Source organism: Abrus precatorius, unplaced genomic scaffold (assembly GCF_003935025.1).
Source record: "Abrus precatorius isolate BTA unplaced genomic scaffold, Abrus_2018 Scaffold11, whole genome shotgun sequence".
Lineage (NCBI taxonomy): Eukaryota > Viridiplantae > Streptophyta > Magnoliopsida > Fabales > Fabaceae > Abrus > Abrus precatorius.
This window is the reverse complement of record NW_020874303.1, coordinates 4144543-4171162: the sequence shown is the minus strand read 5'-3', so window position 1 is coordinate 4171162 and position 26620 is coordinate 4144543. Positions and strand designations below refer to the sequence as shown.

Here is a 26620-nt window from a genome sequence, read left to right as displayed (position 1 = left end):
AATATATTAAACAATAAAATATTTAATGTTATTAATTATTAATACATAGTATTTAATGATATAATGTATTTTCAATAAATATTTATATTTGTAGATTTTTATCGTACATCATTAAACACAAACGTTGAAAAATTGCAAGTAAATTATTGAATGAAATATGCTTTAATATATAAATAATTAATTAATTGTTTTTAGATAATGAAAAAAATTAATATTAAACAGCGAATCTTCTTGAGGAAATGCTTAAATTAATTTTGAAGGTGAGCTTCGTAATTGCCTTAAAATTCCGGCCCACGGAAGTAATCTCACTCATTAACCTTACTGTCAGACTTTTCCCACGTTCTTTCACTCACATCCATATCCATTTTAAAAAAAATATATTCATTTATTTTTCAAAATTTACAAATTATTTTACGTTCAAATTATTATTTAATTTTCGTAAGTTAAAATAGTATTATTTGCCCAGTAAGATCCAAACGGTTTTCTGAAGAAACGAATTACGAATATTGTTAGTTGCCTTGCCTGGCCAACTCATCGGAAAAATTTGAATTTCTGGGCGAAAAACCATCATCCCCAACAGCCACAACAAAGACAAAATTTAAAGTTGGTGTTTAGTTTTGAGGAGCAAACAGAGGACCCTTTGGTTTTGCAAAGAACAGAGCAGAAAAACAGAACAACACCATTCAACACCGAATTCCCCAATTTGTTACCATTTTTTCTCCTTTCTCTCTCCTCATTTTTTTCTGTGTCCGAGTCTGAGGAGGTTTGTTTCGCGCAACAACCTCAACCTCCTCGCTAACTCTTCATTCTAATCCTCGAAACTTTCGCTTTCAGTCATGGAAGCCCGCGACCTTCCTCGATTTGGCAAATGCACTTCTGGAGTTCGTTTTCGAAGATTGTGTTGATTGGCGCAACGAGGAAAATGTTCGTTTGTTCTTCTCACCCCCTTTCAACCTTATCATTTTCAAACCCCCAAAATATATATTTTTTTAAATTTTTATTAGCATTTTCCGCGCTAAATCCCCAATGGGTTTTTCTACTTCGTTCCTTTCGGGAATGCTTCGGTTGAATCAGGAGATGGGGCGGTGAAATCTCGATGTGGGTATGAAAATTTGAGGGAAAAGTTGTGAAATTTCTGTGAATTTTCTCAATTGAAGTTACCAAGATGATGTTATCAGCTTCGCCATCTACTCTAGCGAGGAGTTCGCTGGAAGAGATGCTTGATTCGCTTCGCCGGAGAGATGAGGAGGAGAAGCCGAAGGACTTGCCGCCAGCATTGCCGGCGCGGCCGCCGTCGAGGGCTCGGTTACCGCCGGCGAGACGTTCGTTGCCTAATAGCTTCAAGGTTGATGGTGAAAATGGAGGGAAAGACAAGGAAAACGGACATAGAAGGAAAAGTAGTTTTGGGAACAAGAAGATTAAGATGGATGTTGAATCCCCTTACGTGGTTATGTCAGAAGAGAAAGTGAGTGAACAATCATTACCGGATACTGTTTCAATGTCAAGTGATTCTTCTGCTGTTTGTGAAGCTCCTCCTCCATCTGGGGAATTCGAGGATGATAATGTTGCTTATTTCATCAAAAAGGTAATTGAGGACTGGATGGTTTTTTATAGTTGGTAATGTTGCTCATGGAGTCTTAATATTGGTTCTTCTTGTTTTAATCTCTTGACTTGTTTTCAGTTAATCTGCCTCTTTTTGTGTTGTATGTTTTCCAGTTAGAGAATGGAAGTTTTGGTGTTTTGATGAAAGCAATAAAATATCGAAGTTGGCGTTTAAAAATGATGTAATTGTGACACTGCAGCATAACCGTTTCAGAATTACAAATTAAAATAGGGTCAAATTTTGATTAACTTCTCAATACTTATGGGAGACAAAAATGAGGAAGTGAAATGAATCAAACTTCCCTATAGGTTAAGATTAATTTATCCGCTTTTACCTTTTTAGAATTTTTTTCAATTGACTTCTTCAAAACATAAGATGCACAAGTTGATTTTAACTTATGAGAAGGATTTTAGTTGTAAACTCTTTATTTTCTTTTTCTACAAGTACTTCTGCATAAACTTACCAAAACTGGGCCGAAGTCTACCTGTTAGATGAAGACGCTTGGTTATTTTTAATTTGAATTCTAAAGATATCAAATACATTTTTGTTATTTATTGACTAATACTTTAACTAGCTTTAACTTGTTTGATGTTCATACCAGCACCACTTTGTACTTCAGTAGGTTAATATTAGGTTAAATTGTTTGTGGCATGCCTCTTTCTAGCTCAGTTTTGTTTCGGTTTGTTGTTTCCCCAAAGCCTCCCTATTGGTTGATCATATAAACATAAAATATTATTTGATTGAAAGATATTCAAGTTCCTTTTAAAATTTTACTTGTTTGGAGCTTTTATCTATTTATATATTAGCTTATATCTTTTTTCTTTTGTCTATTAACCATTGACATAGTTGAGAGTTCAGACATTGTTTATGGCATGTTTGTGTGTGTTAAATTTCCTTTCTGTTTCTGTTTTTGGTTGTTTCCACAGAAACTTCATGTTTGGTGTAGGCAACCAAAAGGGAAGTGGGAACTAGGAACGATACAGTCAACTTCAGAAGAGGAAGCATCTGTTTCGCTCTCAAATGGAAATGTAAATTCTAAGCTTTTTGTGTCTTTCAAAGATAGTATTCATTCTTGAATATGCAAGGTTACAGGTCATTTGTACCATTTGAGTTGTTACTGCAGATGATGAAAGTAGCCAGATCAGAGCTCCTACCAGCTAATCCTGATATTTTAGAGGGTGTGGAAGATCTAATACAACTCAGTTATTTAAATGAGCCCTCAGTTCTTCACAATCTTCAGTTTAGACATTCTCAGGATATGATTTACGTATGTATGCTACTTTAGCTTGTTTTTACTGTGGGTGGTTATCTATGGACTCTCATATGCTGCGTGTGCTCTTTGTATGCAGAGTAAAGCAGGGCCAATTTTAATTGCACTCAATCCCTTCAAAGATGTCCAGATTTATGGAAACGATTATATCTCAGCTTATAGGCAGAAAACTATTGATAGTCCTCATGTTTATGCTATGGCAGATGCAGCTTATAATGAGATGATTAGAGGTCAATGAAATTCCATTTTTCTTTCTCATGGTTTGAAATCTGTATATTGTCATTGTATACCTGTATGATCATATTTATTAACACAAGTTATATATTGCAGATGAAGTAAATCAATCCATTATCATAAGGTCAGCACTCAGCACATTAGGCGATCTGTTTTGTGCATACCTCTTAATATATGTTTCTGAAATCTGTATCATTAAATTTTTATAGAATTAGAGGGTATAATCACTGGTATACTTGTTTACAGTGGTGAGAGTGGATCTGGGAAAACAGAGACAGCAAAAATTGCTATGCAATACTTAGCTGCTCTTGGTGGTGGCAGTTGTGGGATAGAGAATGAAGTTCTTCAGACAAATTTTATACTAGAAGCTTTTGGAAATGCAAAAACATCTAGGAATGACAACTCTAGCAGATTTGTGAGTTTGTGTTTCTTTTCATTGTAGTGAAACTTACTCCACCTGTTCTTGTTCTGCAAGATTTCTGTAGCAGATCTGTGAGTTTGTGGATTGTTTTCAATGGCTGAGCAGTGTAATTGAAATTAAGTATTTACTTTTGTGCAGGGGAAGTTGATTGAAATTCATTTCAGCATGATGGGGAAAATTTGTGGGGCAAAAATTCAAACTTGTAAGATTGTTCAAGTTAAATATGTTACATAAAATTGCCCTTTTCTGATATCTGTTTTTTTAGCCAATTTACTGACTTGGGTTATTCTTATGGTTTTGTGTCTCTCATGCCAATTCCCATATGCTAACTTGAATAGTTCTGTTAGAAAAGGTAACTTGTGACACCCTATTTGAACAGAAGTGTAAAACTTCAATATTTGTTATTCTTCACTTCTGAAACCATCTTGTCTCCTGTGGTCAGTCAAGAGTTGTTCAACTTGCCTGTGGTGAGAGGTCGTATCACATATTTTATCAACTTTGTGCTGGATCTTCATCTGATCTTAAAGGTGCATTTTCTATGCAATTATCTATTAGTTTGCTTACTTGTTTACATTTGTGCATGTTGAGATCTCAATGACCATCTTTGTGATGATGCATCTAAATGACTATTGACCCTGATCCTCCCAGTACTATCATCACTAAACATCTCCTCTGCCCTTTAATCTTATTTACAATTTTAAAATGGAATCATGATTTTATATGGAAATTCTTTGACACTAAGTTCTGCAAGCATATTGATAAATTTCCTCGTGTTGTGATTTCTTCATCAGCTTAGTTGGGCTTGTAAATACTATTACTTATAGATAATCATTTCTTTTCTTGTGCAGAAAGACTGAATCTTAAGGTGGCCAGCGAATATAAATATCTCAATCAGAGTGATTGCATGACAATTGATGGTGTTGATGATGCTAAAAAGTTTCAAAGGCTGATGGTATATTATTTGACAGTTCATATTGAACATTAGCTTCTTTAATTTTGTTTATGGCCTCCTAAACTCTCAGGTCATTTTTATCTCCTCCATCTGTGATTTTCTCCAGAAAGCATTGGATGTTATTCGAATGAGCAAAGAAGATCAAGAGCTAGTCTTTAAGATGCTAGCTGCAATATTATGGCTGGGAAATATATCATTCCAAGTTACTGACAATGAAAATCACATTGAGGTGGTGAATGATGAAGGTAAGTGTTAAGATTTCTTACATTAGTTAAGAATATGACCAAAGTAATCAATATAAGGGTAGGCAATTCTCCTTCATTAAGTTTGTTATTAGGGTTGAGTTAGGCCTAATTCATTTATGTCAGAATATACAAAAATTACATTTTGTTGAAAATATATACCTTATTTTCTTATGTGTGTGCTAATTCAGTGGCATTGAATGCTTAAAGTTAGCTGGGACTCACTTGGAATTCTGATCTGAAATAAATATATTTTGTTTTTAATTGTGTGGGACAGAACTATCCAGGGGTTCATATTGTCTCTGACTAACATTGTAACACAGGGTATATATGAAATTTCAGTTACTACTTGAAGGTGACTTTTGCTTTTATTTTTTTTTACAGCTGTAACATGTGCTGCTTTGCTAATGGGCTGCAGTTCCCAGGAGCTAATGGCAGCATTATCTACCCATAAAATCCAAGCTGGGAAGGATACTATTACCAAGATGTTGAACTTGCGGCAGGTCTGTTTGTTACTTAAACAATTCAATTATGTATTTTTCTGTCTCCTGATTTTATTATACTATTATATCCAATCTTTTATTCTATGTTCAGGCAATTGATGCAAGAGATGCATTAGCAAAATTTATCTATGCAAGCTTGTTTGACTGGCTTGTAGAACAAGTTAACAAGTCACTTGAAGTGGGTAAACGACGCACTGGGAGATCCATAAGTATCCTGGATATTTATGGGTTTGAGTCATTCCAGGTATGCAGTTTGTATTAGTGTGTTCATTCATTGATGCTTCATAGACTCTTTGTACGTGTTCTAACAGTTTATTATATTTCTTTGTAGAATAACAGCTTTGAACAGTTTTGTATTAACTATGCCAATGAGAGGCTTCAACAACATTTCAATAGGCATCTGTTTAAACTTGAGCAGGAGGTCAGTGACTATGTTATTTTAATTTGAATTTTTGAACACAATTGTCAATGTGTAACACAATTCCAGGAATTTTTTATATCTGCGCTTAAGATTGCTGCTGGGTACTTCGCTGCCTGGTATAATGGTATCTTTAATTTGAATGCACCAGTGTAATACAAATCCATGAATTTAATTTTTGTTCATTTAAAAAGTTTATTGCTACTGTTATCTTTTGGAAAAGAGACAATTTGGTGAACAATTCCCAAAATATTTGGCCAATATAGTACACAACTAAACTTATTAAAATTAGCTTGTCAAACTAAATTTCTCAGCACAAGCAACCTTTGAAGTACAAAATCATAATTCAGTTCAATTCTGAGTTCCTGACTTAGCTATCTGAATTAGCTTATTGTTTACTTCAGTAAATTGCCTCACTTAGTGATGATATCTTAGTGCTTTGAATAATTGAATTGGTTGTGAACCATTTAGTATCTTGTCAACTAAGGGCTCATTTTCTGTGTGTGTGTGTGTTTGAAAAAGAGGGAAAAATGTCATTGACTGAAGAAAACAATAATAATACAACTAAACAAGATGGGTTTTGTATCAGATGCTGTGTACATATTTTTTAATAGGCTTGGTATGCTTGACAGCAACATTGCAATTTACATATTTGTTTCAGGAGTATGAATTAGATGGCATTGATTGGACCAAAGTAGATTTTGAGGACAATCAAGAGTGTTTGGATCTCTTTGAGAAGGTATTTATGTGGTCTAAGATTTATAAAATTTTAGACATTTCCTCTTTTACTGAGCTGGAAACCAAGCCTTTTTTTAAATTATTTTTGTATTTTTTTTTCTGGACAATATGCTTTTCTCACAGCTGATTATTGTCGAAATCATATTATGCTCAGGTCCTAATGTTGCAGTTCACATTATTCTGTGTCTAATATTTTCATTATATACTTTGTTGCATAATGTGCAGAAGCCTCTGGGGCTACTCTCTTTGCTGGATGAAGAATCAAATTTTCCCAGGGCCTCTGATCTAACCCTTGCCAACAAACTTAAGCAGCACCTGCACACTAATCCTTGCTTTAAAGAGGAAAGAGGCAGGGCTTTTAGTATCTGTCATTATGCAGGGGAGGTTAGTAGCCATTCCGCAAGTCAATTCAATTTAATTGCTACAAAATCAACTTTGCAATAGCTTTTAAAGTTGAATTATTCCTAAATTTACTTGTTTAAGCTGTGTGTTCATTTTCAAAATATTGCACGCGCACATTCTATTGAGCATAAACCTGCTTCATGCTGATTTTGTATTGTAATTTTTGTCCTGTTTATATGAACTAATATAGTCATATACAGCATATGTTTTGTAAAGACCCTAGTTTTATAATATGATCATTTAGTTGTTTCTAAACATAATAATATATTTCTCTCTTCCTACCTCCTAAAGAACTTTGTTGAATTAGTTTTTTTCATTACTTGCAATACAATAATAAAACTGAATGTTGAGTTTTAGGCATTAGAAACCTTATGACATTAATATCATTCTGATATTAAACATGCACTTTTGCCTCTGGAGGAAAAAATGTTTTATCTGGACCTGTTTTTCCTAGCCCATTATGATAATTCCCGCTTTCTAATTGTCTCATAGTCATTTTGGTATATGTAGAATGCATACCATGGAAGTCAATTTTGTATTTGTTTGTGTTTCTGACTCTTCTAATATCTTGTCCTCTGTCAGGTTTTGTATGATACAACTGGCTTCCTAGAAAAGAACAGAGATCCAATGCCTTCTGATTCCATTCAACTACTGTCATCATGTAGTTGTGAACTGCTGCAGTTGTTCTCCAAGATGCTTAATCAGAAGCAATCAAATACTTTGCACGGAAGTGCTCTAGACTCTCAAAAGCAGAGCGTTGGTACAAAGTTCAAGGTATTCTTGTGGCATTACTAGAATGTTGAAGGAAATTATTGTAATGTTATTGATTTGTGCATGATTGTTGTGAATGATGAACTCCCCTAAAAATCATATGATTTAATAAAAGAGTACTAGGATTTTAGCCTTTAGGAGTATACTGAGAATGGGACACAAGAAATGTACCATTATTTGGGGTGAGGTAGGCCTAACTAGTCTCTTTCTTTTAGGGTCAATTGTTCAAGTTGATGCATCAGTTGGAGAGCACCACACCTCACTTTATTCGCTGTATAAAACCAAATACTAAGCAACACCCTGGAATATATGATGAAGATCTTGTGCTACAACAGCTCAAGTGTAGTGGAGTTTTGGAGGTTGTTAGGATTTCTAGGGCTGGATATCCTACTCGAATGACACATCAGGAGTTTTCCAGAAGGTAGTCAAGAAACCTCCTATTTTTTTTATTATCTTGAGTAACGTGTTGATTTATTTTCCTGCATATATTAGGTATGGGTTTCTGCTTTCTGAGGCAAATGCATCCCAGGATCCATTGAACATCTCAGTTGCTGTTTTGCAACAGTTTAACATCCCTCCCGAAATGTACCAAGTTGGCTTCACCAAACTGTATCTTCGAACAGGGCAGGTACATCTGAATGATTTTATGTTTTCTCTTCTCAAACTTGCACTATAGCATATATTTAGAGTATTTACTTTATTGAGTTTAAATGCTGAAGGGCCATAGTATTTTGAGCTGGGCCATGATGATCAGGGTGGCAGTTAGGTCCATTATCCATGATCTATACATATCTAAATCCATTCCTATAGCATCAATTAGTTAGTTGCTGATGTTTGCTAGTTTGTTGAGCTGAGATAGAGAAGAATTAAGGCAGATTGCCTATAAATAAGACAAGAGGTTGTGAGAGAGGGATATCTTGTCATTTAGAAAGGATGAATTCACTGAGTACTATTGTAATTCACTTAATACACATATGTCACTTTTCATAATCTATTTTCTCCATTCTCTTCTCAGTCCTGGTATCAAAGCACTTATTGTCATAGTGCAAGATTACCTTTGGAGAATATTCTTGAAGGGGTCCAAGGATGAGGTAAGAGCAGAACACACGATTGGCACAGATGGTTCCTTGTTTGGGGAGAGGTTGTTATCTGAATAGATGGCCTTGGTACAGCTTGTAGATGAATATTCTGAGGTAAATGAAAACAGAAGATCAGGGTTCTAGGGTTCAAGATAACGAAAGGAAAAAGGAAACTTTGGAGATTTTGGGTAACAAAGGATAGGTGGAAGTGTGGAAGAAGGATAGGGAAAAAAAACTTCAAGGGTCTGAACTTCCCCATGCCCAATTCTCCACAAATGACAATATACAACCTCTCGACTTATTTATGGGCAGTCTACCTTAATTCTTCACTATCTCAGCCGAACAAACTCATAAATATAGACAACGAATCAACTCTAAAACACTAACATATATTGACAGAGCTAACTGATATCTAACGCATATATTCTGATCCTTTAAAGGGATTAATGTATGCCTTGGATCCATCAATAAAACTGGTCATGGATGAGTTGGATGCTTTTAGGAATTTTTAAATAAATTCTAGAACGAGTTTTTGGTTTCTTTGTATCCATTCATTACAATCCAATCCATTCATTTACCACCCTAGTGATGGTTGACTCGATTTGACATGTCAGGTGACTCAATTTATGGTTTCTAGTTATTAACTATTTGTTTCTGAGCTACAATTTTGTGTGCTCAGAAGAATATTCAATTATATGTAAAGTTTAATTGTCTTGTTTTAGATAGATTTTATATTAATTCGTGTAGTGGTTTCTCTGATTTAATTTTTCATGTGTTCCGGTTGATTTTATAGATCGGGGCACTGGAAGACAGGAGAAAACAGGTTTTGCAGGGAATACTTGGGGTTCAAAAATCCTTCCGTGGTTATCAAGCTCGTCGTTATTACCATGAACTTAAGAATGGAGTGACTGCTCTACAATCATGTAATGCCAGGCTTTATGCACAATTTTCTATATTTTTTAGCAGATTTTTCAAGTTTATTTTTCATAAAATTGTATTTGATATTAAACCAAAATGAAACCTTGATGTTTTTTTTTCTTCTACTTTTTAAAATGCGAATTGGAGGACATCATTGAAAAGTTTTTAAAAAACTTTATTCAACAAATTCTTATTGCAAGTGATGGGCTATAAACCTTGGTTATAGTTTGTATCTGTAACTTAAATGTTAATTTGGTTATTATGTAGTTGTTCGTGGAGAAATTGCAAGAAGGAAATATGGTGTTATGGTGCAGTCTTCTTTGGCTATTGCTTCTGAAAAAATTAAGAAGATAGAGGCAGTCATAGTACTACAATCTGGTTAGTGTGTTTCTGTTATTGACAAGTTTGTCCATTCCAACGACATTGAATATGGTTTGCTTATTGTTCATTTTCTTTTTGTGTAGTAATTCGTGGGTGGCTGGTTCGAAGGCATGCAAGTGGCTTGAAGAAGGTTAAAAAATATCCTGAAAATGCAAAATCTAGGCAAAAGTCTCGGGTGAAGATGCCTGAAGTAAAGGTAATTTACTATTCACTTTTTCAATTTAGAAAAATGCAATAAGATTGTAGAAAGTAGCAACATTAAGATTTCTTGGCTTGAATATTTAAGTATATGATAATTTATAGCCCCATGTTCGGCATGACAATTGATTTTCTCTTTTTTAATTCTTAGGAATGGATAATATACATCTATATCTTTGGTAGGACATAAAAGTGCATAAAATGAGATTCTCATTAAAATAGTGAGACGGATATAATTTTTCTGGATCTTTTCATATTTAATAAATTAAAGTGGAGTAATGCTTGAAATTGTTCATTATGTTAAATATATATCAACGGATTTTTGCTCAAGTAATTTTATTATTCAATTGGTTGTTTTACTGAACATCATACTAGCCTTTTCACTGAAACACCATCAAGTACTTGTTTGCATGGTGGTCAAAAACTTAATCGGCCCCCACCTTAAGCATATTTTATTACTTTCTTCAGAAGCATTCAAAGCAAGTCCTCCTTTTGGAATCATTTTGTCAAGGATATAGAATGCTAAGCTTCATGACATTTTTAAAGTTCCCAACCAATCAATAATGTAAATATTATTTTTTTGGTTTTGCAGGATGTGTCCAATGAGCGGGTCCAGAATCTTCCTTCAGCTTTAGCAGAACTCCAAAGGCGGGTTGTCAAGGCTGAAGCTACAATAGAGCAAAAGGAAGAGGAAAATGCAGAATTGAAGGAACAGCTAAAACAATTTGAGAGGAGGTGGATTGAATATGAGAAAAAGATGAAATCGATGGAGGAGATGTGGCAAAAACAAATGGCATCTTTGCAAGTAAGTTTAAGCTCAGAGAAATTCTCAAGTTTTGTCATACTCATGAATATTATTGCAGTGGATGAAGTTGATTGATCTGATCAAACTAAACTTTTCACTAGATCATTTTGCTTTGGCCTCCTCAAACAAAATGCTCAGTGTTTCCTCTACTCCTCCATAACCAAATAACTGCACTTTTAATCATTTTTGTCAGTCTTTTTAAAGAAGAGTTAACAGGAACTGCTGAGCTAGTTTGTTATTTAAATAGATCTTGCTTTGCCTTTCATAGCTGATAAGAAAAAAAAATAAATTCATACTCAGAAATTAATTTGTTGATGGTGCCGGCGGTGATTTTCTGATTTTCTATAAGTCTGTTGTAACCTTATTTGCTATATAATAAGTCCAATGCATAAATAAATGGTTTTAAATATAACTTCAATTATATAGAAGATTGTGATGGCAATTTCAATGCAGACGAGCCTTGCTGCTGCTAGAAAGAGCCTTGCATCTGAGAATGCCAGTGGTCAACCTGCAAGACACGATGCTGCAACACCTTTTGGCTATGATTCTGAAGATGCCACTTCCATGGGATCTCGAACGCCTGGTGCGAGCACACCTTTGAAGTATTCTAGTAGTCTTTCTGAAGCAGGAGTTGGGAGAGATGCTAATGGTTCTTTGACTTCAGTCAGCAACCTGATGAAGGAATTTGAGCAACGCAGACATGCCTTTGATGACGATGCCAGAGCTCTGGTTGAGGTTAAAACAGGTCAATCTGCTAACACGAATTCTGTTGAAGAACTCCGGAAACTCAAACATAGGTTTGAGGGGTGGAAGAAAGAATACAAGGCTAGATTAAGAGAAACAAAAGCAAGAATTCATAAATTAGGAAATTCAGAAATGGATAAAAGTCGACGAAAATGGTGGGGGAAATTGAGTTCTAGAGCATCATAGCATTCTGTTTTCAAATGTTCTCTTTCCCAAAAGTGTATAAAAGGTGAGAAGATTATCAAAAATGGTGAAATGCTTGTTGTCATAAACTCTCTCATTTTGAAGAGTTGCTACTTCTAAGTGTTAATGTTACTATCTGGTGAAGGGAAAAAGTTGTATATGTACCAATTTTGTTACATGGGGAAAATTGTGTATACTTGTAGACTTTAGGTTGCATAGTTGTATTAGAAGTCGAGTTTGGTCATGTATACTGATGAAATGTAAAACTTAGCCTCAAGGATATAAATAGTTAAAGTGTTGATAACATCAATCTAATTGGAACAAATTTCTTATCCTTTTATGTCTTCTTTTCTTAGAGGTTCAACTTTTGGTGTCTGTTTTGATGTCCATCATTGCAGTTCTGATTAAATAAGAGTCTTAATTAACATACTATCATTTTCGCTTTGTCATTGATCTTTTCTAAAATCTAATGAGAATTAAATAATAGTTGTTGTATTGTTTGGTTCAAGCTTACAATTTATTATGTATTAAACTTAGTGTGATAAGATTTTTAGTTTCTTAAAAATTCATTTTTTTATTTGGTCTTCTGTTTTAATTTATGTTCAATGAGTCTCAAAATATTTTTCTTTATCATATGGTCCTTTTGTATTTTGTTTTTCATTTGATATCATGAAATATCAAAAACTTTTTTTTAGTCTTCAAAAATATCATAGTTTATTTGGTTCTCCAAAATGGGAGATCAAAAGGAAGTATGTGACATTCAAAGGAATTAAATAGGAAAAAAAGAAAAGAAAAAGGAAGTAAATGAAGAAATCGTTTGATAGCAAAATACGTTTTATGAGGAATTCATTATAAAATATACAAAATGAGGGGCCTAATGAAAAAAAATCATGAATTTTGAGAGATGAAAAATTTAGTTAAGCCATTAATTTCTTTTTGAAAAACATAAAACAAAGTAGTATGACATGAAATTTATGATTAAACAAAAAAAAATGTAATGAAAGATGCAAATAACTTGATCTAAACAGTAGAAAAATAAATAATTGTCAAAGATTGTGTACTATAAATAATATGATATTTAATCATCACAAACGTGAGAATTAAATGACAATCTAACTATATAAATATATAAAAATTCAGACAAGAGCTATACAGATGTCACGTTAAATTCTTCATCTTTTATTTTTAAATCACATAAATAAACTCCAAACGTTCTTAATTTTTCTTTCCTTCTCTTTTTCACTCCTCACTTATATCTCATGATACATCAATAATTAATAACAATTTATGATGATTATCATTTTCTTTGTTACTGTTGACATTTTACTATCTCAACACTTTCTTACAGCTCATTCCATTATTTATTGTAATCACTGATTAAATCCTTATTTGCTTTTAAGTTAGAAAGCGATCTCCCAATTTTTTTTTCATTATCATGATTAAGAAGCCGTACAACATGCTTCTATTAACAATATATTTCCTGAGAGATAAAAGTGAGTTTCTTAAACACAAGAAATTTGTAAGGTTTTAAACTTCATACAGTTAATTGAACTGAACAAAACCTTAAAATGGTTAACTGTTTGAAATTGAAACAAAACCATTAAATAGAGTGAACATGCATTTAACATCTAAAAAATATTTTAATTTTTTAAAATTTAAGTGATTTTAATAAATACTATTTTTATTCTTTAATATATGCGCACTTGTAACCCTTTTAATAAATAAAGATATGTTAAAAAACTACAAAATAGTTAACTTAATGTTTACTCCAACATAAATGCATTTTGTATCCTAGTAGTTTATCTTAATTTTATTTTTTTAATACAATCTTAATATTAGTTTTGATTCTTACAGTCTTATTTTTTTTAATCTATTGATCAGTATAATTTAATTTAATTTAATTTAATTTTTGGTCCCTATTGTTTATAAAACCTTGGTTATAATGGTTGTCTCTTTAAAGATACATGCGGTGAATAAAAAATATATTTATAAAATTGAAAGACTAAAAAATTAAGATAAGCTATGAAATAAAAAGTATATTTAAACCTTAAAAGGTGTAGGAATATTCTCTATTATTAGTTTTTTTTAAATCTATAATATTATGATTGGAATTCATTAAATAATAAGTGAAATCAGATAATTTTATAATTTATAATAAATTTTAACTAGTAATAAAAACGTTTTAAAAGTATATTAAAAAATATATTATTAGTATTTCTTTTAAACTTATTCAATTCTTTTCGCCTTTACTGCGCACCAAATTTGCTCTTAGCATTTGTCAAAATGACCAGCTTGCATTCCTTTAATTTTAGTTTTTTTGTTAGAAGTTAATGAAACTATATGACAGCCACTTAGGACAGCCAAGCATATTCCTATTGAACCTTTCTCATTGGCTGGTTTAAACATTAATCAATACTAGATTAACATGGGATTTCCGAGGTTTAAAATGAACCCTAGTCCATAAAAAGTACACTAATCCGACAATTATATAATGTTCATAATCTACACATAAATCACCATGTCTCAGCATCATTCACACTAAGGGAAGTGAAGTTTTAAGAACCGGGTGCAAACTTGGTGGCATAGACCCATGCATTGTTAGCCACAGGATTGTCAAGGTGATCCAAAAGGTTCTCCAAAGGGCCTTTTCCAGTGACAATGGCTTGAACAAAGAAACCAAACATGGAGAACATAGCTAACCTACCATTCTTGATCTCCTTCACTTTGAGCTCAGCAAAAGTGACAGGGTCATCAGCAAGACCAAGAGGGTCAAAGTATTGACCCCCAGGGTAGAGATCATTACCCTCTCCAACCCCATCAAGGCCATTGATGCGGTACCCTTCAACAAGACCCATAAGAACAACTTGGAAGCCTAACACTGCCAAGATACTTTGTGCATGAACAAGGTTTGGGTTACCCAAATAGTCAAGCCCTCCTTCTGAGAATATTTGAGCTCCTGCTTTGAACCACACTGGCTCTTTGAAGTCCACTCTAACCCACTTCTCTAGCACTTCTGGGGTGATGCATCCTAGTGCTCCAAGCATAGCCCAACGCCCATGGATCACCTTATTCCACATAACAATTTAGTATATTCATTGGAAACAACTTTTGGTATTCCATGAATATGTAATCCTTTCATTAGAAAATATGACACTTGACATATATAATTTTTTCTTTTAACTTAATTAGAATACATCAATGATGTAAAAAAAAGTGTACTGATATTCAATTATAAAAAATTATTATATCATTAAGAATTATTAACTTTTATAATGATTATTTTAAAAATCATACATCCGATATTTTGTAGTATAAAATTTTTTACACCAACATTATATAAAAATTAAATTCTAGTTTTTCCTTTTTAAAGATTTTATATATATAAATAAATAAATGTCAAATTAAAAGTAGTAACTCTCAAAATTAAGAGTAGTTACTGCAAGACAAATCTGTTCCCTTATTACCATTTGTCTCCCTTTGACAAATGATATAAGCCCAACATGAAATGAAGAAGAATCTTATTGTAAAAGAGTAATTGGAGTTTAGAACCTTAAGATTATTTTTATTTATATTAAACAAATTTGAAAAATATTTTGAAAAAGAAAGAACGATTATGTTGCAGTGTAAGCATAAAAACACAAACCTCAAGAGCCCTGTTCCTGGCAAAAGCTTCTGGGTCAGCAGATAAACCAGCAGTGTCCCATCCATAATCACCTGGGAATTCTCCCTTCAAGTACGAAGGGGTCTGAGCTGAAAAGGGTCCCAAGTATTTCACTCTGTCAGGTCCATACCATAATTCATTGCTCTGCATGTTTACAAACACACAACAAATACTAAAAGTAAAGTCGTTGTTACACTGAGACAAAGTGAAGAAGGGTGTTGGAGAATGGAGAGTACCATGGTGTATTTCCCAGTTCCCATGGCTACAACATCCCTAAGAGGGTTGGCATTGTTGCCCTTTCCTTGGCCAAGGAAAGGACTTTGTTTGATAACAGTGCCAGAGCTTGCTGTGGCTGCCATCAACGTTGCTGCCATGATTTCCAAGCTTTCAGGTGCTTCTTCACTTTCAAAAAAAGAAGCTAACAATTGGTTCTATAGAAATGTGTCAGAAAGGGTGAGTGTAACAATAATATGTAATGAAAGAGCATCAGAGGAATGTGTGGTTAGAAAACCCAAGTGAAAGTTGGTGGTGGGGATGGTGTGGTTTGGAACAACCAATGAGAAGGCTTTAAAGGATTTTATGTATCTCCAACTCATATCTTTCTATCCACATTTTATCTTTGTCCATCAAATCATTTGTCTATTTGTATTCAACATATCCCATATTTTTTTAGACCTTAAATTTGGAATTACGGTGGCACACCCACCTTAGGTCTAACACTTCTATCACATATTAGTTGAATCAAATATCTTTCTAACCGTTAATAGTTTAGAGAATAAATCTAGATTTGAGAATAAGGGAAACATCGGCATCAATATCAAATGGTTATATTTTGTTTTTTTTATCGATGGTACGTTGGTTATCTGACACGTTGCAGTGAAGGCATCCTTATAATTTCCACTAATTGTGAGGTGTAAAAAGCGTTGATGTTTAAAATTAAAACGCAGTGGTAAAACCAAGACATTATTAATGGGTCATTCACAAAACAACATCAAATTTTGCGGTGAGCGTGGATCGAACACCCGACCTTCAGATCTTCAGTCTGACGCTCTCCCAACTGAGCTATCCCCGCAACTTTGGGAATTCGGCTTACTGCGTTTATTTTAATGGATATAATTCATTGTCACCAAGAAAAATATCTCAATATTAAATTCATTGTTTTCGACTAGCAAGAGATTCAAAACGTTGTAAATAAACGAATAAATGTCTATAATTGTATCCAGTTAAAAGAAAAAGAAACATGTTATTGATGAAGCAATTTGAGAAAAATCACGATTACATGTGAGAAGTTATCTGAGTAACATCAATTCTGCAAAGTCAGCATACCATATAATTGCTAGACCTGTAGCGGGAAGTTGCTGTCCTTAAATCACTTCGTTTAGTAATGCTATATAAGAATCCTTAATTTCAGGTTCTAAATAGAAGTTAATAAAATAAGTTAAAAGAACTTATTAAAATAAGTTAAAAAACCGAAAAAACTACAAATCATTCATAAATATAAATAAGCTTCACAAAACTGATTTTTTTACTTTTTCTTTTTCTATTTCAGATTGTAATTTTTTATATTGATTATCTAAATATTAAAAATCCAACCGCCGATCTACTTATATTTTGATGTATTGTATTATTTGTTAAGCTCATATCAGTTAAATAATTTTATCATCCAAATAATTTTATCATCCAATGACAACAATAACCAAAGTTTTTTGGTACTAAATAAACAGATTACACGAAAAACACTAATCTTTAACGAGTTTATTTTTGGTCTAATTTTTAACGAGTTTAATCAGGATTGTTCCTGCCTTTTCTTTATATTCAGGTACTAGGCTCTTATCAATCTCATATACTGGCTCGTTAACCTTTTGAACCGTCTTAAGAATAATTTTACCATATTTTTCTCATCAAGTGTCACTCCTACTTCCTTTGAGATATATTTTCAACTTCAACTCTTTTTATATGAAATTAACGTACACTGACTTTAACTCTTATTTTTATGATTCTTGTTGACACGATCGCCTAACACTTGAATTCCATAAAACATCAATGTTCTTATGCTTATCTAGTAAATTTCCTTATTAGTTTTAGCAGCACCTTGCCATTACAATTAACATGAAATATTCCTTAATTTAATCTACCAGTTTGAATTCTTTGCTAGTCATATTTATTTGTCATTTACCCAAAAAAATTTGGCCACGAGATAATATGCTTTGCTTCAGGACATGTTTGTGTGATACGTAAACGAAAGAAAGTAATCATACGCTCCTACTTCACTTCCTCTCTCACATCATATAAACTACTTGCTACAAATGGAATGGCTTCATGACCCCTGAAAAAAAGGATAAGAAAAATAGATACGTATGTATTCAGCCTAACACAACGCTGTGGAAAGCTGCAGAACCCATTCACAACAAGGTTCGTTTCTGTCTCTTCATGTACCAAGGCCATCATATAATATTACATACTGCACTCTGCTGAACAGTGCATCTTCGAATCCAGGGCAAGACGTTACTAAACTACTGGCAGACTCATCCAATTTTTTGTACTAAAAAGCAATGCAGTATTGCAGTTAATGATTCATCCCGTGACACTATTTATCTTGTAATCAAGGCCTGTAGAAAGTATCACATATAACCGACTGTTCACTTTCTTAGAGCTCCATAGCTTTTAGCCACCTAGCAACAAAAGAAAGGGCTCAGCTCCATGCAATTACAGAGGTCCAAAAATGTTACAAATCAGGAAGTACATTGTCGAAAAAGAAGATTCCAATATCAACCAGAGCTGCATGTATTACTAGAACGACATCAGAGATGAATATTTACCTGGCAACATGATTGAGATGATGTACAAGCTTAAAACATAGCAGACCACTATGTCACCGATCAATTATTTTCAAGTAATTTTAACATCTAATTATATTCATATAGGCGAATAATTTAGTTTGATATAAAGAAATTGCCAGTAAATATTTGGTTTGCTAATACCAGTTGAAGAAATTTCAGAAAGGCATATATCATGGTCGCTATTTCCACCCAAGCGTAACTGAAATCCTTCTGCTCTACTTTCTAGAAGTACTATTGGTAGGTAGCATAACAAGTGTTGACAGAGTAAGTGGAAAAGGACACTATATGGATCACCATCTATTCAAGCATATGTTTTAAATGGGAAAAATATATGTCCATATATCCTATCAGAAACAAGTGAAGAATAAAAAGGATACAAACCCGAGGTTGAGACTTATTTAATCTCTTTCTAACATCATCGTCATCGTCATCATCATCGTTATTCATGAGCATTCTATGGATTGAAGAGTTCTCTGATTTCCTTCCACGTTTAGAAGACTGTGTAGATCCTCTACCTCTTCCTTTTGAAGCAGCCCTCTTCCGGCCAGGAAGCTTGGACTCATTTTCCTGTGCAATATAAGATGTAGTAGATTTAACTAATTAATCATTGAGCATGTCAAGGATGCTTCAGTGAAAAATTACAAAATTAAAGCATGCATAAAACTGTCAGGTTACAGGTAGCACACTGCCAATACTTCATATTTGAAGGTATTATTACAAACTAAGGAATGCAACCCGGAAGGAATTAGCTTGATCCATACCGAACTATCATCAATCTCTTCAACGGCATTTTTATTGGCATCATCACTTGAAGCAGAAACCAAATTATCCTCATCCGCACCACTTTGGATGGCAGTTGCTGCAGCAACTGATGCAGACCTGCATTAAGAATGGAATCATGATGAATACCTATACATGGTCAAGGCACCCGTCAGTGAAATATGAAAGTGACTTTATTTTGTATAAACCCGTCAATGGAGAAAATTAATCTTTCTTTAAATTATTTTCATGCCTGTGATACCTCGTCCACATATATACAGCAACAATGATGCATGGAGCAACATAGAAGTCAGATATCAGAATCAATGAATCACAGTTCCTATTAAGAAAAGAAAATAAATATCCTGAGATGGGACAACTGAGTAAAGCTAATATCTCCACTTTGGTTGATACTGTACCTGTTTTTCTAGTCTTTAAGAGAGACCAAATTCATTGACAAAATTTTCCGACATAATGGCCCTGAGGTGTATATTGGCCACTTATAATAAGTTACAAAAAAGAAAGGGGGGATATTCTGCCCCCTAAGACATGTTTATTCAATTAGAAAGTAAAAAAATAAATTAAAAAAAAAATAATTTTTTTTTTATGTAAGTTTGAGTCATCGTCACTTCCATGTCCCTTCTGCATTTACTTATGCTGCACAATTCAGAGAAGCTACTGAATGATTAATTTATCAACAAGGAAAGCAACCTCTGAGAAAAGCGTAACCCCAAAGCTCCATCAAGAGTTGTCTGCTTCAAGTTGCTAGAACCCCTGCCTCTGCCCCTGCCCCTGCCCCTTCCTCTGGTTGGTGTTTGAGATGCACCAGAAGACCCTTTTCCACCTCTAGTGCTTGGCTTCGAGCTAGATATTGGCATGGCATCTTCATCATCACTAAAAGAAACGGCACTTCCAGTTCCTGCAGCACTTCTGCCTTGGAAATTCTACATGGAATTAGAGAGACACTAAGAATGAAGGTCATGGATAATAATATTGCCAGCCCAAAAATGGTTTTCCATCACTATTTCAATGGTAAGTATCATGCGTGAGATATACCTCCCATGACTGAGTACCAGCAGTGAGCTGTGTGGGTTCCTTGGTATGTACAGATCGTTCCTTGACACGTTCCTAGAACAAAAGAGAGAACCAACGAAGTCATTTAATGAAACTTACATGTATGTTCCATGCATAAAACCATTGTGATCACATGGCTATGCATTGTAAAACATATAAAGACCCCAATAATTGCAAATGAAATTCTGATCAATGGAGGTGCCAAAGGAAATAGGACACTGTTGTTCCTAGATTATCTGCAACTGCTATCATGCTATTTCATGGAAGCCTCAGTAATAGGAAGGCTTTCCCATCAGGCAAAGTGAATTTAAAACCTAAATACATAGAAGATTATTTGATATCTAAATTAATGAATAATGAACAACAATGATGAAGCTTCTAACCTCCAAGCATTCTCCAACTTTAACAATTAAATTTTCCTCTTCAAACTTCAGATTATCCGAATCCTTAGCAATTTTATTCTGTATAAAGCATGAAAGTAAATCATCAATGAGAAAAGGAAGGACAATGACATAAACAAGAAAACATACTAGAATAAAAAGAGACAATGTACTCAATCTTAGAAGGCTGTGAAATACAATATGAACTAGCTGTTCCAACATAGCTGCATCATATAAAATGGCAGATAAATGCAAAATAGCATGCTCACCCTTGTTTCCTCAATGTTGTATTGTACACAAGAGTAAAATGCCATTTTATCATCCTTGTTCACAAAATTGTGCAATGCAATATCCAAATCATTGACTGGCAATATCTCCATTTTCTGCAAAACAATTAAGACAGACACATTCAAAAATAAAATTAAATTGAACTAACATTCTTCTTATATTTATATTCCTTTTCAGTGAAAGCTCCAGTCAGTCCAGAATCCCAGATAGTAGATACTAATAAAGCTATCCAGTAAAACTATAAAACTAGTGAGTCAAATAAATCTATGTGGCTGTTGATTTATTGAAACAGGAAGTATCTGCAAAAGCCATAAAACAGAAAGACTGAAAGGATTAAAGTACTCATGACTCAAATACCAGATTATTTTCAGCAACCAAAGCCTCTATGTTCTGTTGATTTAATTCTTCTGGACGAAGTCGTTCTGACTCATCAATTTTACCTACAAAAGAAAAGAGCAGGGGTAACTAACCTTATTCACACGTTTTTTAGTTGAAAAAAATGAGATTATCATGTAACATGACTAAACCAAAAATTAAATAAATAAATGAATGCCACTTGGCCAACTAGTCACTTTTTATACTTTCAATAGCAATTGCACAAGTCTTGCACATGATTCTTAATATGTCCAACAACCAAAACTATCAATTCCTGCAATTTGTCCATAACGCTGATTCTAAATTTCAAATCATAACAAAAACAATAGAGATGAGGAGCAACTAGGCAAATCAAATTTATGTTCAAATGTATATAGTTATTATAGCTTCTTAAAACTAGAAATCTTTTTTTGGGCCGCCAAACTATAAATATCTTATGTAGGTTTTTTATTTTGCCCTCTCCATTGCTTTTATAAAATTAAATGACTTGAATCTTGCAATTACAATATGGGACCCTAATTAGCATTTGAAAAGAAAGGTAACAAAAATAAATCAAATTACCTTCAACCTTGGCTCTTTTTGTAGCTTTAGAGAAAATGAGAATGTCTTGGGGGTTTGCAACCTAATATAAGGATGACTATCAACAGTATAAAACAATCCTTAAGCAAAATTAGCATTAGCACACTAATTCAGGAAGAGGGAAGGACAGAAATTACCTTCCCAACGTATTTCTGCCCAAATCTTTGAGGATTTATAGTCATAAATCCAGAGTAATCTACCTGTAATAATTTACATTATAGAAGTTAGGGCCATAGCAGAAAACATCATGTCAAGTAATATCCAAGGTGACAATATGTCCTCTATAGCCAATACACTGAACAGAATTTCAAATAAAAAATCATAATAAAATGTCTTTTGATGGAATTGTGAATCAGAATATATGCATCAAGAATGGAGTTTAATTGGTTTGAAATCATGAAACTTACTATCTTTTCTAGAAGAAAAGTGCAAGATCAAAACCAATAAGATTACGGAAGCAAAGAATAACAGAACAATCTTCCTGATAAGTGAAAAGCAAAATAGGAGAATGTGCCATCCAAGCTAGAAATGATATTCAAACTTCAATTTACTGAATAAAGAAATTACCTTGACACGTATAAGTGGAAGCTTGAGTTCTTTTTTATTGACGGCCTTCTTACTAGATTTTTCTAGCAGCTTCCCAACCTGAATAATCTTCTATTATCAAATCAGTTGCTATACACATGACCATTGGTCCATGGACAAAAATTATTTGGGAAAATTGATGTTAAGCTCCATTCGCAAATTTCACTATGGTCTAAAAGCAGATTATAAATCTGAGTAGACACATTTTATCAAAACTAAATAATCACCTTTTACTATAAAAGTAACCATTAACCACTATGAGGAACCAAAGAGGAAGACATTTGTCAAAGGATACCTTAGGTAGGCCTCTCCCACAAGAAGTTTGTAGGCAACCAAAAAGACCACAGCAACTTATGACAGAAAAAGAATAAACTAATTTTCATTTGATATTAAGAAACTCGCATACCACTTTGTCTAAGTGCTCAAGAATACAATTTTGATCGTTGGGATCAATATCAGGCTCATCTTTTAGTATGACCTGCATTATGAAGATTTGAATGATTATTGAAGAACCATAAGATGGCTTCAAATGTCACCACTCAATCAATATAGTACCCATTAGGATAACATGTAGAACCAAATTTTCACACCATGAAACATTCCAAAGTAAAATCTATGACTGAGATTAATTTAGACATACATCCTAATCACATTCAACATTTTTAAATCAGTTATATCAATTTAATACTACCTAATTTTAAAACAAATGGGCACTCAATATTTGCTTCAATACAACTTTTGTACTTAATTAATAATTTACAAAGGATAACAAAATAGTATCAATATTTTAATTCACCTCAGTGTACTCAAAAGGCCGCACAGACGTCAAAGGTATCTTAGTTGGGCGATATTGATTTCCCTGTCAAGAACCAATTAATTCAAGCACTTAATAAGGATACATAAAAATGACAATCAGTGGTCTGCTGCTATGCAAGATATTTAGATTCTCAGCATACAGATAAAAGCCAACCTTAATTTCTAGAAGAAGTACATGCTTCGGCTTTGATTCTCCATCAATAAGTGATGTTGCAACTGATGACCCTGGTTGTGAAATGTGAAATCCCATCCCTGGAACTTCCTGGAGAAAATTAAAACCCATATTAGCTTTTTATAGATCTAAATGTCAATCAGGGGCCATTTAAGAGATGTTTAGTCAGTACACCTGTGGATCAACCAAACATTCATGCTCGTGGCCCCACACAATAAAGTCTAGGAAGCGTGGCAGGAAGTGCTCATTTATTGCATTTTTTGGATTTGTTTTCACCCTACATACCATTAATGAAAACAAGATCAATCATCATGCAGATTGAAATCTAAAACTCAGATACTGTACACAATTTGCATGATCAATATTTCAATGTCAAATGTAAATTTCAGGATAATCAAAACATCTTCATTGATGTATAATATTAAATCCAACTTCCTAAAAAAGACATACATAAAGGAAGACATAACCTGTTCTGATGAAGTACCAGAATATTGAACCAATCAGACACTTGACACCCTTCCTGAGATTCAGGTCGCATCCATTGCACAGCATGTGGTGTCTGAAAATAAATAAATAGCATACCACATCCAGATGTGAGTGCACTTAAGTAGAAGAACTGCTTGAGCAAATTTTATCAGTAGCATACTTGAAACATCCTATTAAGCCTTTCATCTCTAATGTTTCCCAGACCATACAGAGCTACAGCTGTTGAACCCTGCAATTCATAAAAATACAGCCTCAGGAAAAAATGAGATTTATAACTATTACTTTTTTCTCTTCATTTTGTTTTCAAATTTCAGTGCATCTGCCTTAGCTTATTTTGTGCTCAAAACAGCTTATGGCTATTTTGAGAGAAAAAAAAGAATCCTGAAAGTTAAGCAAAACCAAACAAGCACCTAATGAAAAAATGAGTTGAATTGAATCTACCCTATCCTGGTAGTAACAGTATTCAGTCACAAACCTTTTTGATAAGAATAGGGTGGAGAGTAATCTGACCAACACCAGAACCCCCAAGGACTGTTTTCCCAAAGTAGTTTACTAGATTACATGCTGAGAGAATATCAACTACGGAAAGGTTGTCCTGTCATTATCATTCAATAAAGAATAAGTACTTTTCGTAGTTTCGAATAGCAGTAGACACAATATAATCAGGTCATATATATATATATATAGGGGAAGGGGGAATCAGTTGCGTTCAAATTTAATTGAATCTTTTTATCACATGTCAGCAGGAAACACAACAACTAAAAGAAATAAAACAATCATCGCCCGTTCAGCATTACATACAAATTGCTTCTTTAAAAAGAAAAATAAATATAGTCTTCCTACTGTTATAATTTAAATGTATTGTTAAAAAATGTTTTGTATGTCTAAACAACGCATTTCTCAATGCTATTCTGAATTTATCTTGCCACAATGCAAAGTAGAAGACCAACAACTCTGATCATTGTTAAAATTTAAAAGTGAAATTCCAAAGCAATTATTACTAGCAACATATCTTTATCTGAAGCTATATTGAAATGAATATCAAATGCTTGTCCGGACTCCAGACTGCTTGTACAGAGATATAACCAGCAAAAAAATGCATTAACATTCTCCAAGTCCACATGGAAAATCATTAACCCACATCTACCGCCCACCCATAAACCAAGTCAAGGCCGTTGAATGATAAAAGACCCAAAAGCCAAAACCTCTTCAATGATCTCTCCTAGTTCTCAGTATATAATGCACATCCTCCTTAAAACTCCTAGCTATTGAAGTTTATTTTAATCAGCTCAAATTCTGAAGTTTAATGGAACCAATGTCATAGGTCAAATGCATTTCTACCACCAGATCACATCATAAAGCATGTCAAACGTTTAAACATGCCAACTTTTAAAACAGTCAATCAACTCAAACAAGCATGGATGAATTCCTGAAATATCATTTCTCTGTCTCGTGCTTCACCTTGATTGAACACGTTTTAAACACAGCAATGATCAAACCAAGTGAAGTAAAGGCCATTGGATTTACGTAACCCTAAACAAACCATACTCACATTATAAAATAAAAACTCCTCAAGTAACCAAGTTGAACTTAAATAAATCATAACACCAACAATAGAAACAATAGCAAGTCCAAAACAATAGATAATAACAATACCACAGGTTCAAACAACTCATACCACGCCCGCAGGATCGTCATGATTTCCATGAATAGTAAACACAGGCAAACCAACATTGAAGTGAGGATCTTCATAATTCACATGACCAAACCTGTAACAATACACAAGCTCACATTCACCGAATTAACACTCAATAATTCAAAACTACCAAAACCGTGGGTGAACGAGAAACCTACGCGTCCTGAAAATTAAGCGTTTGGTCACTGACGACTTGAAATGAAACAGGACGGTCGTTTAGGCAATAGCGACGGAGAATCTCGATGGCTTTGACTAGGGTTGACCGAGAAGGCTTGTTCTCGTGGAAGAGGTCTCCGCCGAGAAGCATGAAATCGACGTTGCTGCGTTCGGCGACGGAGCAAATCTCTTCGAACGCGTGAAAGGAGTCGTGGCGACGCACTTCGTCCTTCTCCATGTAACCGAGGTGGCAATCAGTGGCTACCAGTATGCGGAGTGTGTTTGCCACGTCAGCATCCTCCATGGATGGTGCTGCCATTGCTCGAGATGAAGAACGGCGAAAGAGGAATTGCAGTGACTGAGGGAGTGAAGAAATTTGTGTGTAATGCGTTGTGTGTATTCTCGAAGGAAATCAAACGCCGTCGTATTGCCTCTGGACTTTTTTCAGAGAGGGCGGGACCCTTTCATTTCATCCCCGTTTTCTTTTCTGGGTTTAGTAAATTTTGTGAAAATAATGGGAGAAGAAAAATATGATAAAATACTTTTTTTTTCTTTGCACTTTTTAATGCATAGTTAAAATGGTCATAATATTTGGTCCTATTTATTTATTTTGATAAATTATTTTTTTTACTTTTTGAAAGATTTTATTAAAAATAGTTGCTGTTTTGTTTTTAAATCTGAATAAATATATTTTTATTAATATATAGTCAGAATCACTGTTTTTTAATGTTATTTTTAACTTGTTTTAGACATTTTAAAAAAATTTAATATTTAGATTATTTTTTGTCCTTTATATTATATTTTTCAGTCCCTACTTTAAGAAAATTAAAGTAATTTGCATGATATTATAAATTTAAATTTTGTAAAAGACAAAAAAAAGTATCAATCATG

At 33.7% G+C, this 26620-nt stretch overlaps 3 protein-coding genes and 1 non-coding gene across 6 annotated transcripts; 1 reads left to right on the top strand and 3 right to left on the bottom strand.

Moving 5' to 3' along the window:
* The first annotated feature begins 477 nt into the window (after window positions 1–477).
* On the top strand, window positions 478–12288 carry LOC113856144 (myosin-2). Of its 2 annotated transcripts, none has more exons than XM_027487832.1 (24): window positions 478–1585; window positions 2530–2631; window positions 2727–2870; window positions 2953–3103; window positions 3204–3231; window positions 3354–3522; window positions 3667–3730; window positions 3867–3880; window positions 3971–4055; window positions 4377–4480; window positions 4587–4725; window positions 5107–5225; window positions 5317–5469; window positions 5557–5646; window positions 6305–6382; window positions 6607–6765; window positions 7366–7557; window positions 7770–7975; window positions 8047–8182; window positions 9427–9556; window positions 9819–9929; window positions 10016–10128; window positions 10723–10935; window positions 11389–12288. In XM_027487832.1, the coding sequence occupies exons 1-24, from the start codon at window positions 1166–1168 to the stop codon at window positions 11863–11865; spliced, it is 3597 nt and encodes a 1198-aa protein (XP_027343633.1). In that variant the 5' UTR covers window positions 478–1165; the 3' UTR covers window positions 11866–12288. The 2 variants fall into 2 exon arrangements, with proteins under 2 accessions (XP_027343633.1, XP_027343632.1); XM_027487831.1 differs by having other exon boundaries at window positions 10720–10935; window positions 11389–12039.
* Window positions 12289–14267: 1979 nt separating this feature from the next.
* On the bottom strand, window positions 14268–16064 carry LOC113856145 (chlorophyll a-b binding protein 13, chloroplastic). The gene is made up of 3 exons (XM_027487833.1): window positions 15760–16064; window positions 15506–15667; window positions 14268–14927 (listed from the first exon to the last, which is right to left on the bottom strand). The coding sequence occupies exons 1-3, from the start codon at window positions 15895–15897 to the stop codon at window positions 14418–14420; spliced, it is 810 nt and encodes a 269-aa protein (XP_027343634.1). The 5' UTR covers window positions 15898–16064; the 3' UTR covers window positions 14268–14417.
* A 458-nt stretch (window positions 16065–16522) lies between these two features.
* On the bottom strand, window positions 16523–16595 carry TRNAF-GAA. Its single transcript has one exon. It is a non-coding gene; the product is annotated as a tRNA-Phe (tRNA).
* A 1117-nt stretch (window positions 16596–17712) lies between these two features.
* On the bottom strand, window positions 17713–26102 carry LOC113854828 (double-strand break repair protein MRE11). 2 transcript variants are annotated; one of them, XM_027486078.1, is made up of 20 exons: window positions 25732–26102; window positions 25556–25646; window positions 24353–24472; window positions 24038–24106; window positions 23859–23950; window positions 23566–23668; window positions 23374–23481; window positions 23200–23262; window positions 22810–22881; window positions 22386–22463; window positions 21956–22018; window positions 21801–21861; window positions 21222–21304; window positions 20846–20959; window positions 20580–20657; window positions 20179–20250; window positions 19834–20066; window positions 19125–19242; window positions 18745–18930; window positions 17713–18195 (listed from the first exon to the last, which is right to left on the bottom strand). In XM_027486078.1, the coding sequence occupies exons 1-20, from the start codon at window positions 26046–26048 to the stop codon at window positions 18163–18165; spliced, it is 2154 nt and encodes a 717-aa protein (XP_027341879.1). In that variant the 5' UTR covers window positions 26049–26102; the 3' UTR covers window positions 17713–18162. The 2 variants fall into 2 exon arrangements, with proteins under 2 accessions (XP_027341879.1, XP_027341880.1); XM_027486079.1 differs by lacking the exon at window positions 25732–26102 and adding an exon at window positions 25430–25466 and having other exon boundaries at window positions 17794–18195; window positions 25556–25585.
* Between the last annotated feature and the right edge of the window lie 518 nt (window positions 26103–26620).